The following is a 14,008-nucleotide window of genomic DNA, read 5'->3' on the forward strand; positions in this document are numbered from 1 at the left end:
GGGGCGCGCGGGATTCGTGTTGCTGTAAAAGTGGGTCAAACAAAATACCAGTTTTTGGGAAGACAAAGGCTTTTTCAGAAGACTCAATTTTTAGGGAGCAGACATTCTTTAGAAAGCAGGCGTTCTTTAATTGCGGCGCTGGATGCATAGGGGGTCACTCCACCTAGTGCTTGTGCCGAATTGCCCAGTCTCCAGGGGTCAATTATACAGTCAAAACATACGTGTGCGTTCGTTTTCCAAAAATAAAAAATAACATATCCACGCTATTTCCCAGAACTCGTTTAAGTAAGCATGCGTGTTTGTTTCTACAGGTTTTACCCATGGGGGTGTTTAAGGAGAGGTTGGACGTGGTGCTTAGGGACATGGTTCAGTGGGTGACACTGGTGGTAGGGGGACGGTTGAACCAGATGAACTTGAAGGTCTTTTCCAACATTAATGAGTCTCTCATAGTCAATTTATGCATGCGTGCTAAGCTAGGTCATACACTCATCCAAGGACTTGCATACCACGAGTTCCTCGCCTATCTTTTCAGACACATCCTCCAGCCTCGGGACATCATTTACACCCAGAGAGCTTCTAAACTTCTTTTTAACTAAACACTGTAAAGGTTTGGCCTCTCTGTTCATAAAACATACCAGATTTGGCTCCGTTATCATACCACGACGAGACCCATCCGTCAGCCCGGGGGGTCGCAGCGAGGGCGGGCGGCCAGCCCCGGGGGAGGCGCTGGAGGTGGCGCTGAGGCGGCTGTGCCCCGGCACCGGCACCGCCACTCCCCGGGGGTACAAAGAGCCGTGATGCGGGGCCCGGAGCTGCCATCTGCTGGTGGAGGAAGAGGAGGAGGAGAGGAGGAGGACGAGGGGGTGCTGGGGACCGCTGTGTGGTGAGTGAGCGAGGGGCGGCGTAGGTTGTGTCCGGGGGTTTCCTCGTAGTGGTGCAGGCAGGCAGCGCCCTGCCCTGTCCCATCCCATCCCATCCCATCCTGTCCTGTCCTGCCCTGTCCCATCCCATCCTGTCCTGTCCCGTCCCAAGTGAGGGGTGCAGCAGGCCGGTGACCCCGAGATGTCGTGGCTAACAAGGGCGACGAAGTCGAAGGAGAAGCCGGAGTCGGAGAGCTCTCAGACTCCGGAGGAGAGGGGGCTGCTGGTGCAGGCAATGCTGGAGCACGGGCGGGATCCTTGGGATCCCAAAGTGGTCAGCCAGGATCCCACCCTCCAAGCTGCCGAAAGGCACTGGTTAAGCTACGTTGCTGTGAATCACCCTAAAGGAGAGAAGAAGTGCTCGGCCCTGCAGTGGCTGCTGTTCGATCTGGCCAGTGTCTTGCAAGCCACGGTGGAAGAGAAGGAGCAATGCATAAAGAGCCTGCAGAACAACCTGCAGCTGGCCCAGAACGAAATCCTGGCGCTGCGCTGCGATAAAGCCCTGCTAAGCGAGCAGGCCGAGCAAGTCAGAAAAATAAAAGAAGAACTCCAGGCAGAGAGTGCCGATAATGCCCGGTTAAGAAAGAAAGTGCAGTGCTTGGGTAAGCTGTTATCCCTCGGGAAGGGCTTGGACCAGAGGAAGGTAGCGGCTCTGAGCGAGACAAATGGCAACCTGGAGACGTTGGATGGGGAGAATGTGGAGAACCAGGAAAACTTGGCGGGGCAAGGGGTGGGGGCCAGAAAAATAAAGCCGGAGGAGGGAGATGGAAGCCAGGGAGCGGGGGATGTGTCTAGAAAAGAGAAAGTTTGGAAGAAACAGAAGGAGGGGTGGCCAGTGTGGGTAAACAGAATTTGGGCTTTAGAACAGCACACACCTTTCACATATGAGGCGGCGAAGCGGGTGGTGACAGCCATAGGGCTGCCCTGGCCCAAGGTGGGGGCAATCATCAGAGCCTTGCCCCCCGAAGAGGCCCTGGGGGGAGAGATCCTAAGGCTGGTGATTAGAAATCTGGGAGAATATGAGCCTCTCAAGGATAACATGGAAGGGGCGCCCTGGGCAGACGTCCAGGAGGTGTCAGCCTACGTGTGTGGGAATGTGGTGCTCCGGGTGCTAAAGCAGCAGGAGAAGCCGGTGACCGCCGACTTCGACATCCATGGGGTGAATGTGGAGCAGGCAGACATAGGGGTGCTGGCCTGTCGCGCTCCGGAGCTGCATAAGGGGTTTTTCATCAGCCTGGGGTCTACTTTGATCGGCCGTCCCCTCCACGAGTGCATGGACACGTTGGAGAACTTGGGGACCCTGGTGGGAGCAGAGGGCAAAGAGAAGGCAAAGAAGAACGCGGTGGGGGTAAAGACAAGGACGTACATCCCTAGAGGGATAATTTGGAAGTATTTAATAAATCAGGGAGTGAACGAAAGAGAGCTGGATAGTCAGCCCACGGGAGTTTTGCTTGCCAAAATGAAAAAAATCCTTCAGGAAAAGGGGATGAAACAAGAGGAGATCTGGGAAAAACTGAAGCAAACGAAGCTGTCACCTCCTCCTCCTGTCCCAAAGAGAAAACTGTACCCGTCGCTGAGGGACCTTAAAGATTAGGGGTCCCAGCCCCTGGTGTCAGTGGGATTAACCTCCACCTCGCTGACTTGGTATTCAGGCGGAAGAGGCTGTGTGGAGGTGCGGTGTCTGTTGAAGGGGACTGGGAGGTTACAAACACTTTCTTAGTTGATATGGGATCAGCATTAGTAGATTGATGGGGTCCCCCACTCCTGGGTAAATCAAGCTGGATGTTGGAAGTAGGAGGGGGGAAAATGTGGGGGGGACAAGAAGTAGAAGTGCATAAGGGAAGATAAACTGGATGGGCGGATAATCCTGGTAAAAGTGGGGGGGGAAAACGCTTTAGGAAGGAATTTCCTGTCTTAGTTCACGGACATCTGTCCAAGGGAAAACTTACGGTACTGCTGCTTCAGAAGATGAAAAGGTGACGTGAAAGGAGTCGTGAAGTACTGGCATGGAAGTCAAAACAAAATTAGAGGTGATAGGTGAAGTTGTTCCAGCTGGAGACCCCCACTTCCACTCCCAGTACAGTGCAGAAGCTCAGAAGGGTCGCAAGGAGGCTCAGGAGGCACAACGAAGGTGGAAGAGAGTGGGATTTAAAATCCCGATTTTCATGATCCCTGTAGAAATCCAGGGACGTGGGGTATGTGGACGGTGGAACCCCCTTGCACTGAGTTGTAAGTTTGTGTTGGGTTCTGTCTTTTACCCTGGGAAAGGGGAGTGTTTGAACAGTGACAAACTGGTTGTGTGGGCCCCTTAGAGAGGTGAAGGAGGGGGTTGTGTCAGTTTGTGTTTGCTGCCGCCAATGCAGCAAGAGGGGTAGAGGCCGTGGCAGTCTGTGCAGCTGCTGCTAATACCCGTTTGGTGTCTGTGTGAAATACTGAACATGCTTGGTCCTCCGTTCTTAATTAATTTGGAAGCCACTTGATGGATGCACCAGTACAGAGTTTCCTTGTAGGGATGCGGCTGTGTTGGTTAAATCTTATTTCCTTCTACCTGCAGTCCTTCGGGATGGTGGGAAGAGCTTATAGCTCCACCCAGGTGAGACTGCAGCTAATGGAGGAGGGCTGAGGAGGGCTGAGGTGGGATGAAGTGCTATGTGTGTGCTGGGCCATGTGAGCAAAGAATGTGCTAGGTACCGGTGATGGCCCTTGTGAGCTGGTATATGGCTGTGGCCCAGAAATGGAAAAAATGTGACAGTAAATGGGCTGAACAGTGCCTCAAACACCAACTCGATCCTGGAGCAGTCAGCTCAGCAGAGCATGGGCTCAGGCAGCTCCCTGGAGTTACACAGCTCGTGAACAGAATGCCCATATAAAAACCCACGACAATCAAACCCCACTGGGAAACATGGTCCAAGGCACACCCCACATACCAAGGAGAAGGCCTAGAGAAAATTCAGGGGTAATTGTGGCTCTGTTCTGGGGAAACACAGTACTAAATGGAAACAAAGCAAGAAGTTTCCTGGGTAGATGGGACTTGCTGCCAGGGAGTCAAAGAGAATGTTTTTAACTAACTAACAAGGGAGATTGAATTTTTTTCAGAGACACAGATGTTGCTGCGGGATTGATCACAGGTGTGGAGCACAGACAGCCTCTGCAAGGACCATCTTCTTCGAGGTGCCCATCGTCGGTTTAAGGAGCATCACAAAAACCATTAAAACCATCTTCTAGGTGTAAGAGCAATAGTTTGGACATGGAACATCACTGCTGTTAATAACTTTAATTCCTTCATGAAAGATGTCAAAGGAATCTTAATGTGAGACCCTGAGACAATGGGAATGCCTGGTTTCTCAGTAATCATTTGTTAGCAGGCCACTTACTTTTGGCCACTGAGCATATCCAAAGCTAAAACCACGCTGTCCATAGGTAACCACAAGCTTTAGTTTGAGAAGATAAAGCAGAATGGGCCAAAATTAATATTAATCCTGTAATTTGGGGAAAGAATTAGGGAATTGACATGTGAGGCATGCACAGTTCTAGAGTACATCCAGAATGTAACCCATATAAATGTAGGTTGTGCCTCTCGTGGTGGTGGAGTCTCCATGCTTGGAGATACTCAAAAGCCATCTGGAGATGGTCCTGGACAACTGGCCCTGCTTGAGCAGGGGTGTTGAGCAGGATGACCTCTAGAGGACCCTTCCAACCTCAGCCCTTCTGTGATTCATTGTATGAAACTGGAGGGAGTTTTGAAGCATGTGCAAGGTAAATTGTATATAAGGTTCTACCTGGAGAAGGGAAGGTGCTGGGGAGACCTTACTGCAGCCTTCCGATAGCTAAAGGGAAGGATTGAGGGACTCCTTGCTGAGCAGTGACAGGACAAGGGGCAATGGCTTTAAACTGAAAGAGGGTAGATTGAGATAAAAGGAAGAAATTCTTTACTATGAGTGCAATGAGGCACTGGAACAGGTCGCCCAGAGAAGCTGTGGGTGCCCTGGATGTGTTCAAAGTCAGGTTGGATGGGGCTTTGGGCAGCCTGGTCTAGTGGGAGGTGTCCCTGCCTGTGGCAGCAGGGTTGGGCTGGGTGGTGGATGAAGGTCCCTTCCGACCCAAACCATTCTATGATTCTGGACTGGTAACAAACTTCAGGCCACTGTCTGATGCACCAACAGTGGTAATTGCCTGCGATGGCCAAATTTGGCATGTGGTAAAAGTAGCCACCAAGTTTAAAATAAAACAGCAACAAACTGAGGGATTGAATAGCATCTCCGTCCATCTATTGCACTCCAGCTCAGCTGTTAGCTACTGAAAGAACAAATAGGTGGTCAGGTGCCTTCGTAATGGTTTAGCTCCTTTCTACAAAATGTATGTACCACTTTTGTGCAATCTGCTGGGGACCACGGGAGGGTATTTTTATGTGTCAGTGGAGCAAGTCTGCATGGGAACTGCCGTGGTTATTAGTAGGAGGGCAGGTTGTGGATGTGTTGCCTCACCTCTAGTGGGACAGAGGGAGGACAACGCGACACCTGTGGCTGCAGTTGAGCAGGGGTGAGGTGTCGCACTTGTCTCTGTGCCTGGCGGTGTGTGTTGACATCCTGTTCTCAAAAGCTGGGTTCTGTTCCAGACCAGAGGACTAATGACATCTGTCTGCGAACTGATGGTCCTTGCTGGGATGAGGTACTCGGACAGCAGGACAGCACGCAGAAGGACGCCGGGAAACTGGAGAGCGGACAACAAATTGCAAGTTGAAGGATTACCTTAAAGAACAAGGAACTGTTAGAACCAGACTGATAGCAGATTGTTACCTGTACATTATTGGTATGGCATTTGCATGGATGGGTCACCAAAAACTGATGCTATGCAGCTCATCATCACAGAATCCTGTACTTGCTATTAGTTATGACAGCATTGTCCTTTATCCTTCTGCACATGCTCTGCTTCTTTCTAAAGGCAGGAGCACACCGATGTGCCCAGGTCGACATCTCACACACGCTGCTGTCGTGACAGCTGTGGTGGTTTCCAGCCGGAAGGGACTGAGCTTACGAGCATCCAGAGTGGTCTGCACGTCCTTGGAGAAGGTCGGTCAGGCCAGGGGGTGACTTGTGAGTGAGAGGTCCCGCTGGAGCACGTGGCCCCATGCAGTGAGTGGCCTAGGGCAGTGCACGGCCAAAGTGTGGAAACCAGGCACCTCTGCTGCAGCTCTCTGGCGTGTGAGCTGCCAGACAAGGTCTTGCTTGTGCTTGGTCTGAGCTCGCAGAAGGATCAAGGCTAAAGTGGAATAGTTGTGTCTAATAATTGAATGAGGATGAACCCAGTGGGAAAACAAAGAGGTGGAGACATGGGGAGCCGGGCTGCCTGCAGCAGGAATGCCCGGCTGTAGCACTGCGTAAGGCTGTGCTTGCCTCAGTGAGGGTGTCAGGAAAAATACGTTTGGGTGTGGCTGTAGCAAAACCGGGACCAGTGGGGAGAAAGTTGGGGGCAGGCTGTTTATTTAGGAGGGATTCGGGTGGGGGAGAGGCAATGCGAGGGTGACAAAAAGGTGGACCTGAATGAAGGAGGAGGTGTAAAACCCACCAAAGACGACCAGAGGGCATGTGCCAATGGCAGCGGAGTCACCTACAGCTGGTAGCAGACCCACGCACTGGAGGACATCTCCTGGGATCACCGCCCGGGCTCTCCGTTAGGTCTCGGACGTGGTGTGGAGGAGCAGACCTGCACCTCAGGACGTACAGAGCTGCGCCCTGTGCTGGCTCCTCGGCTCTGAGATCTACGGCTCGTAGCTGTGCATAGCAGTCTGCGTACCTGTGTAACTGAGCAGTGGTATGTCACTTGGATTGCCCATTACTTCTCTGTTTTGCCACTTTCCTTGTAGTGTGTTCATCAATAAACAGTTTGCCTCGGGTATGGTGTGGGTAGCTGCTCTGGAAAGGGATATACAAACCTCGGCACTCTCACAGAGTACAGCCCGTGCCATGAAGCGTGGTGTGCCACAAGCCTTCCTGTAATGCACCTGGGCAGCAGGAGGCCTGGACATCCCAGGAGGCACGTGTAGGGCAGGATCTGGATGACATGTGCCCAAGAACTCTGTGGTTAGCGGGCCTGGCTGAAATTCCTGGCGATGGAGAGGAACCATCCGGGCTCCAAACCATCACGAGAAACGAGCTAGGGCGTCTCCTGAGGTTAGGCCTTACACGAGGGGCAAACTAAGCCTGTCCTCGACACATGACAAACGAAGCGATCCACGGTAATTCCAAATGTGTAAAACAATGATTTAAAAAAATAATAAGTAGAATTCAAGTGTAATGAGGCAATTCTCTAGCAGTGTGATCCTCGTGTAAATGGGCACGCCAGGCTGCTCCCTGCTGTGGGTTATCCTCGCGGCCCCCCAGCCCCCTGCGCACAGCGGCTGCGGGCGGCAGAGGGCACTAAGCCATCGCTGTTGTGTTTTTCAGCTCCAGCAGAACGCGAATAAATCCGCAGCTCACAGGAGGTGAGAGACAAGGCGGGGAGGGACGTGCAGGGAGATGGAGAGAGGATGCTCGCTGGTAGTGCACGCCTACAAGCCGTCAGCGCTCATCCCTTGGTAAATCACAAAATCATAAGGGTCTGAAAAGCCCTCTGAAATCACCTGATCCAACCATCCCCCTGCCACCAGTGTCACCCCCAAAACCTGTCCCCAAGCACCGCGTCCAACCCTTCCCTGCACACCCCCAGGGACGGTGACGCCACCAACTCCCTGGGCAACCCGTTCTTGGCCCCAGAGACTTTACAAAAATTCCCTGGGGCTGGCAGGTGTGCACGTCACTCCCTGCAGAGACACTGCGTGCTAATGGCACGCACACGGATCAAAACATCCCCGTGAGTTACGGTGCCCAGTTTGTGAAACCAGCTTTGTAGCCAAAAGGAGGGATGTTTTACCAGGGAAAGGATATTGCTTGGCTGGGAGGAGATGCCACTTACACTGAATTCATGGTCTAAACACAGCCTTTTTTCCTAGAAGTCTGATTTCACGCCCCCCCCCCAAAAAAAAAAAAAAAAAAAATTCTCAATGCATCAGTCCTGAGGATTTAGGATGAGAGAAGTGTGAAAGTGGTAGCGTTTTTTCCCTTTCTCAACCTAATACCACTAGAGCTTTCCTTGCAGCACTTCCAGGGACAGGCAAAACCCCATAAAAGCAAAAGCGAGCACTGATTGGGGACGCTCCCGGTACAGAGCAGGGCCCAAGGGGAGGTCCTGCCAAGGAAAAGAGCACACACACCACCAGTTGCCACTCTTCTGCTTCCTGGGAGCGAGGATAAGGCCAGCCCCATCTTTGCTGCTGTCCTCTCCACAGAGAGGGGAAGCTTCATTTGCCCCACGTTGGTAAGAGCGCAGCACGCAGAGGACAAGGGGCAGCTGTAGAGGCACTGGACCCATTTCAGGTTTTTTGAGCTCCTTGTGTTCTGTGTTTGAACTTTTCAGCGCGCATTTCAACAGCCTGAGTTCAGTCCATCAGTCAGAGCTGGTGAAGTGACCCTTCCCCTGCAAATACTTCACTACATGCATCTTGCAATAAAGCCACTCCCAGAACACTCAAGTCTAAAATTAAAGTTTATTTCAGGCTTAGGAACAGGAAAATATGTACATGAGATCTTTGAGTTACATAGGTGATGGTGCTTCTTTTCCCGCTGTAGCTCCCCTTCCTGCCTGGCACTTCGAGAGAATTAATTTGAGAGATTTGTCAGCACTTTCCAGATGCTTCACAAAACACACAAACAGCCTCTGGGGAAAATCTGGGCACTGTTAATTCACCTCAAAATCAAATTTTTAACACGCTTGAGCATAGAAAATAACACATCATAAGCACAGCCTTGGGCAGCCGTACGGGGGCAGCGCTGGTGGCCACGCAGGGTGTGGGAAGGGGGCTGCTGCCCCATCCCTGCTGCCGGCTGGGAATTCCCCGGGAGCTAGCCTGCTGTGCGGTGACACGTCAGCCACCAGTCTCAGGGGCAGTATTTGACAGTAACTAAAAAAGAAAGTGTTTACTCAGTGCTTTTTTCACAGCCGCAGCTCAAAGTGCAAGTGCTGGAAGCTTTTGCCGGGTCAAGGGCCACAGAACTGCACCCGCAAACCTTGCTTCACACTTGGGTGCTGGCAACAAGTCCGGCCACTGACCGAAAAGTGTGCAAGCAGTGACTAACGAGCCAGTGCCTTGTACGCACAGAGTGCTGCCTACTAGATGCATGCTTCCAGTATGAGCACGGGGTCTTCTCATCAGCAGCTCCCCACCCCTACAAAGCTACCTGGCTCCGTTTGGAAGCTCTGCTCCCAACCCCACACCTCCTCCGCTTGAAGACTCTTTGATCGCCACGCAGAGGGCAGCACCATGAGCACCAGGAGTGGAAATATGGAAAACAAATGCCTTCAAGAGAAACGGTGGTTAAAATATTTTATTTTTTATATCATAGAACATACTGCTGTTTACTTTAAATCACTTTAGAGTAAAGGCACACATTGTTAAAAATACTTCAGATTTACATTGCATGTACAAATGCGTGAGCACGTGTACATGTCACCAAAAAAATACAATATGGCTTCGTAAGGTTGAGGTGGGGCTGGGACAGTTCAACATGTATTTAAGTTTTACAGGATGCTCTTAACACTGAAAGGACTGACTAGAACAGAAAAGAATGGACCTGAAACACTGATTGTTACATAGACAGCATAACACATTGAATATACAACGCCAAGCATTCGTGTATGGATTCGCAGGACCAGTGGTTCTGCAAATTCATCAGGCTTTCAAGTGCCACTGAGTAAACAGGGCAGGCATATGGTCTGCCAGTTCGCGATAGTGGGAAGAAATCACAAATTCTGTCCACAAAACAGCCTCCTTTAAGAATATGCTGATATGCTTTGAGAAAAAAAAAAAAAAAAAGAAAGAAACGGACTTGAGATATTAACTGCAGAAAAGGACTGAATAACAAACGGATAACTTACACTTCTGGCTAAAAAATGTAACGCATGAAGCCTGCAAGAATGCTCCATGACAATCATTTAGCATTAGTCCCACCCAAGTTTAAGGCTCATATCTAAAGTTTACCGTAGATTTGTTTTCTTTTGTGTAAAATTACCTGAGCACAGATATCAAAGATCTACAGAGCTTTTAAAATATCTGCAGATACCTTAAAAATCTGTAGGTATCTTAAAGCGAGATATCAATATCTTGATCTCTACACCAGTTTAAGAGATCTCAAAAAAAAAAAAAAAAAAAAAGAAAAAAAGAAAAAACAACCACAAAACATCAACCACCTTTTGGTATTTCAGTAAAGCCAGGAGAAGAATGAGCTTAAGCTTTTGCTTTCATCTCTTAAAAACGTACATAAAGCGTAATAGAGTTCTTCAAATAGGACCGCTTAATTGTAAACAATACATTAAACCTTTACAAAAATCAGGAATCAAAAGTCAGGCAGTCACTCTCGTCTTCTAGAAATTGTTTATAAACGCTACTTTGCATCTTGCTAGAGAAAGCTGGTGGTTTCTAAAGCACTGACAGATGGAAAACAAAAAGGACCTGACTCCACTCCAAGAGCGTGTTACCATTTACACTCCTGTGCTGAAGCAGTGTGAATTGCTGCTGTCCTCGTTTGCTGAGGTGTGTTCCCTGCACACCACTAAGAGCCCAGATCCAGAAAAGCACCTTGCATTGTCTTAAGAGCTCTGCAGGATTGGGTTAGATTTAACAGGTTTAAAGACAAACATGCGCTTAAATGATTTGCTGCACAGGGACTCGTAAAATTTGCCAAGTGCAAGGCAGAAAAGCATCAGGTTGCGTGGACAGACCAGCTCCCAGCCATCACGGAGAGGGGCATCAGACCCTTAATTTCATTTAAAAAGCCTGAAAACGACAACACTGCGTGGAAGATACATGTACATACTTCCAGCAAACAACAGACTGTTTAGGATGATTTCTGACACAAGGCTCTGGAAATTCACCCTACTAAAAACCGTTCATTGATTTCATCAAACCAGCAAAGAAATACAAAGCACACGATCACCTTTTCCTCCTCTTGCCTCAAACACCGGTTCTCATTTTCCAATCCCAGAAGAAATGAATATAGATTAAAAACCCCACTTCAATCAACGAGCAACTGTATGTGAGCCTGAGGAGCAAATGGGCTTCTTCCGTTCAAATACACCAGGTTAAAACTTTGATATGACGATTAAAACTATTCACACTGCTGAACTGGGACTAGCTGATTGCAGAGGGCACTTTACAATCATCGACAATCCTCTATAAAGGGTACCAAAACCTCCTATTAAGTATGAGCCTAGGATTCAAAAAAGACAAAGAAATAGATGGATGACAGATGGCTGTTCTGGAAAATTTATAAACATCACAGCAGTTTGAAGTACCCATAATTCTATGTATAAATAGCAAGTAACCCAAATAAAATGCTACAGCTAGTTTGAAAAAGCTAAGTTGAACATTGCTTTTCTATTAAATAGATTAAAATATTCATCCACTGAGAAATCACATCGATAAATAAAATATTTTCATGTATCAAAAGTGAGGGGCAGGTACTGTCAATTCCAGACTTCTTGTCCCGGTAATGGAAGGTCCAAGAAACAAAAGTAACTTGTACAGTAGTTCTAGCCTCTTAAATTTACAACACTGAATCCAGCAGGATTTGGCTAAATAATACAATTTAAATAACCTAATCTAAAGGAACAGAGTGTCCTGTAAACATCTGACAAACCACATTGCATTCTGATGGTGTGGCTGTACCTTCTCTACGCAGGAGAGAGACGATTCAACTGGTGGTGGGAATGAGGGACGCAATCGAAAGGCAACATTTCTGTTCTTCAGTAAGGCTTGTAAAAATTGGAGCAGTGTACGTATGACAGCCTGTAAAATTCTGACATTTTTGGAAAGCTCTTAAGTTTAAAAAAAGCCTAAATGTTTTTAAGTATAAAACACATTGAGAAGACGTCATCCTAAGTTATGTTTAAAAGTGTCTGGCACCAGAAATGACCACTGAGTATTATTATACCCAAGGGAAAAAAAAAAAGAAGAGAAAAACCAAAGAATCATTCAAGTGTCCCTGAATTTCAGAGCAGACACAGCCAATTTGGTTACTTTGTGTTGTTCTGTTCCTCTGGGGAAAAAAAAGTCATGAACATACACTCTTTAAGCTGTCTGTACTACATCATTGTTAATATATATTATATATATAGTAATTATATATATATATATATATATATAATATATATACTCGTGTACCTATTTAATTTGCCTCAATCTGGAATCACGTGGTTTCATGCAACACACCAGGAATCAAGCTTACTCATTAGATCATAGCTGGTGTAACATCAGTATCAAATCTTTTACTATACAGCAATTCAGCTTTGCTCAGCAAGCACCTCTGGGCTAGAATCCTTATTTCCCTCTTCGTTCAGTCTGGTTCCCATCTGTTGCCTCCATCGCTCTTGTCAGCCACCTTCTTCACATTGTGCCTCCGCGGGGCGTTCAATGCTGAGACCGTATTTCTGTCAGCTTCTGGAGATAGCTCTGTGCTGCTGGCATCGAGAGAATGAACTGAACTGTCCTTTGACCTATCCGGTAGCAGCCATATCCCATCAGTCCAAAAACTGTTGCTTTTACGACAAGTTTGAAAATCTTACTTGAAGCTGACGGAGGAGGCACGCTGCAGCAGAAGATGCAAAACAATGTTAACGCCTGCACAGCTGGGAAGAACGGGCATTTCCCAACCAAACCAAGAATTGTTTCTCCCCTCCCTCTTAGTGCAGGAGACTGGGGGAATCAGACGTGTCATGAATGAGCAATATGCCCTTTCTTGTTCAAGGGCTACATCCAAATTAAATAATAATAATAATAATAAAAAACAAAGCTATTCCCAGTTATGTTAATATAAGCTAATATTACCTCCAAAAGAGCTGGCTTGAAAACGCAGCCACGTGCACAGGGCCTTGTACCTACACTAACAGGCTCCACAGTACCTCAGCTCACCCCACACCTATAGCAGGCAAACATTGCAACCCACATAATCCCCTCAGTGACAGTTCTCTGCATGACATTTCAAGGGAGTTCTCATCTATTTATGTTAAGAAAATGTTCCTAACGTATTTAGAAGCAGTCAGTTATAGTAGTACAAAAACATTATGGGCACAGTCCAATCCTGTCTGATGTGCTGACATTAGGATGCAAGGGAACCGAGTTTAGATCCATTTGCTTAAATTAGGGCAAAGTTATTAGTGGTAAGATTTTGTATGTTGAGGGAATATACAGGAAGAGCTTCAAAAACATACACATTGAACGAAGGATAGAGTAAAGGCATCCCTTTGTGCCTTTGTACATGCTTTTGTATCTACTCTTTGCCATTTCCAGTCCCTCAGTGCAATCTAAAGATCAATTCAGAGCCTGAAGTGAATAGTAAGATCTGCTCAGAGTCAGGTTCAGTGACAGAATCCAAAAACTGGAAGTCCGGGAAACGTGTATGTTTTGATTCAGATGATTCCCAAGACCGTTTTGTAACACATAACACAGACTGTAAAAAAATAAGTCTTTAAAACTTCTCTCCTTAGGCAGATGAAAATCACTGACAAAAAACATAAATGCTCTGCCGCTGCACTGAAACAGCATAAAAGGAAAAAGTGTTTAATGAGAAACAAATCCTAATATAGTAATCTTCTCTGCATAATTTGCTTTTTATTATTTTAGAAAGTCAAACTAAAGCAATATTCAAGTCTTGGGGAAGATACTGGTAGTTCTTCCACTTAGTTATGCCTTAGCATGGTAAAGTCAGTCAAGTCAAAGAGCATGAGCTTTGATGAAACAGATCCTGTAGGTAAACATTTAGACGCGGTCAGATTTGGGGCTGTTCAGTTCTGAAGTGTCAGCAATACAACCAATGTTAACCACATAGTTGCATGTATTCTTGCAAGCTCATTTTACAGGTTATTTGAGAAGGTGCAGAGGGATATGGATGTCTAGTTTGTGGGCCCAGGCTCGGCTTAGCCTCAAGAAAGACTTTGGCAAGGCTCCTGCACTCTTTCCATTTGTGGATCCAGATACCCCGAGTACCTGGATTTTACTC

General features: G+C 47.7%; 2 protein-coding genes and 1 long non-coding RNA gene across 4 annotated transcripts in view; 2 read left to right on the top strand and 1 right to left on the bottom strand.

Annotated features, from left to right (window-relative positions):
* The first annotated feature begins 60 nt into the window (after positions 1-60).
* LOC311445155 lies at positions 61-6,813 on the top strand. The gene is made up of 2 exons (XR_014698244.1): positions 61-883; positions 4,017-6,813. It is a non-coding gene; the product is annotated as an uncharacterized lncRNA (long non-coding RNA).
* LOC311445138 (uncharacterized protein) lies at positions 893-6,813 on the top strand. The gene is made up of 2 exons (XM_084536888.1): positions 893-4,147; positions 5,536-6,813. Exon 1 carries the CDS (start codon positions 1,063-1,065, stop codon positions 2,512-2,514), a length of 1,452 nt encoding a protein of 483 aa, XP_084393014.1. The 5' UTR covers positions 893-1,062; the 3' UTR covers positions 2,515-4,147; positions 5,536-6,813.
* Positions 6,814-9,321: 2,508 nt separating this feature from the next.
* Positions 9,322-14,008, bottom strand: part of TRABD (TraB domain containing) — a 31,759-nt gene continuing 27,072 nt past the window's right edge. For both annotated transcript variants that reach the window (XM_084536902.1, XM_084536903.1), the window contains one exon: positions 9,322-12,598. In XM_084536902.1, coding sequence (XP_084393028.1) covers positions 12,421-12,598 — 178 coding nt within the window. In that variant the 3' untranslated portion in view covers positions 9,322-12,420. The remainder of the gene's footprint in view (positions 12,599-14,008) is intronic.

The sequence above is a fragment of the Aythya ferina genome (genome assembly GCF_964211825.1).
Source record: "Aythya ferina genome assembly, chromosome: 1".
In the NCBI taxonomy this organism is placed as follows: Eukaryota; Metazoa; Chordata; class Aves; order Anseriformes; family Anatidae; genus Aythya; species Aythya ferina.

Bases quoted from the DNA above. Each gene is read 5' to 3' on its own strand.
- LOC311445138 (XM_084536888.1), top strand. From the start codon at position 1,063: ATGTCGTGGCTAACAAGGGCGACGAAGTCGAAGGAGAAGCCGGAGTCG.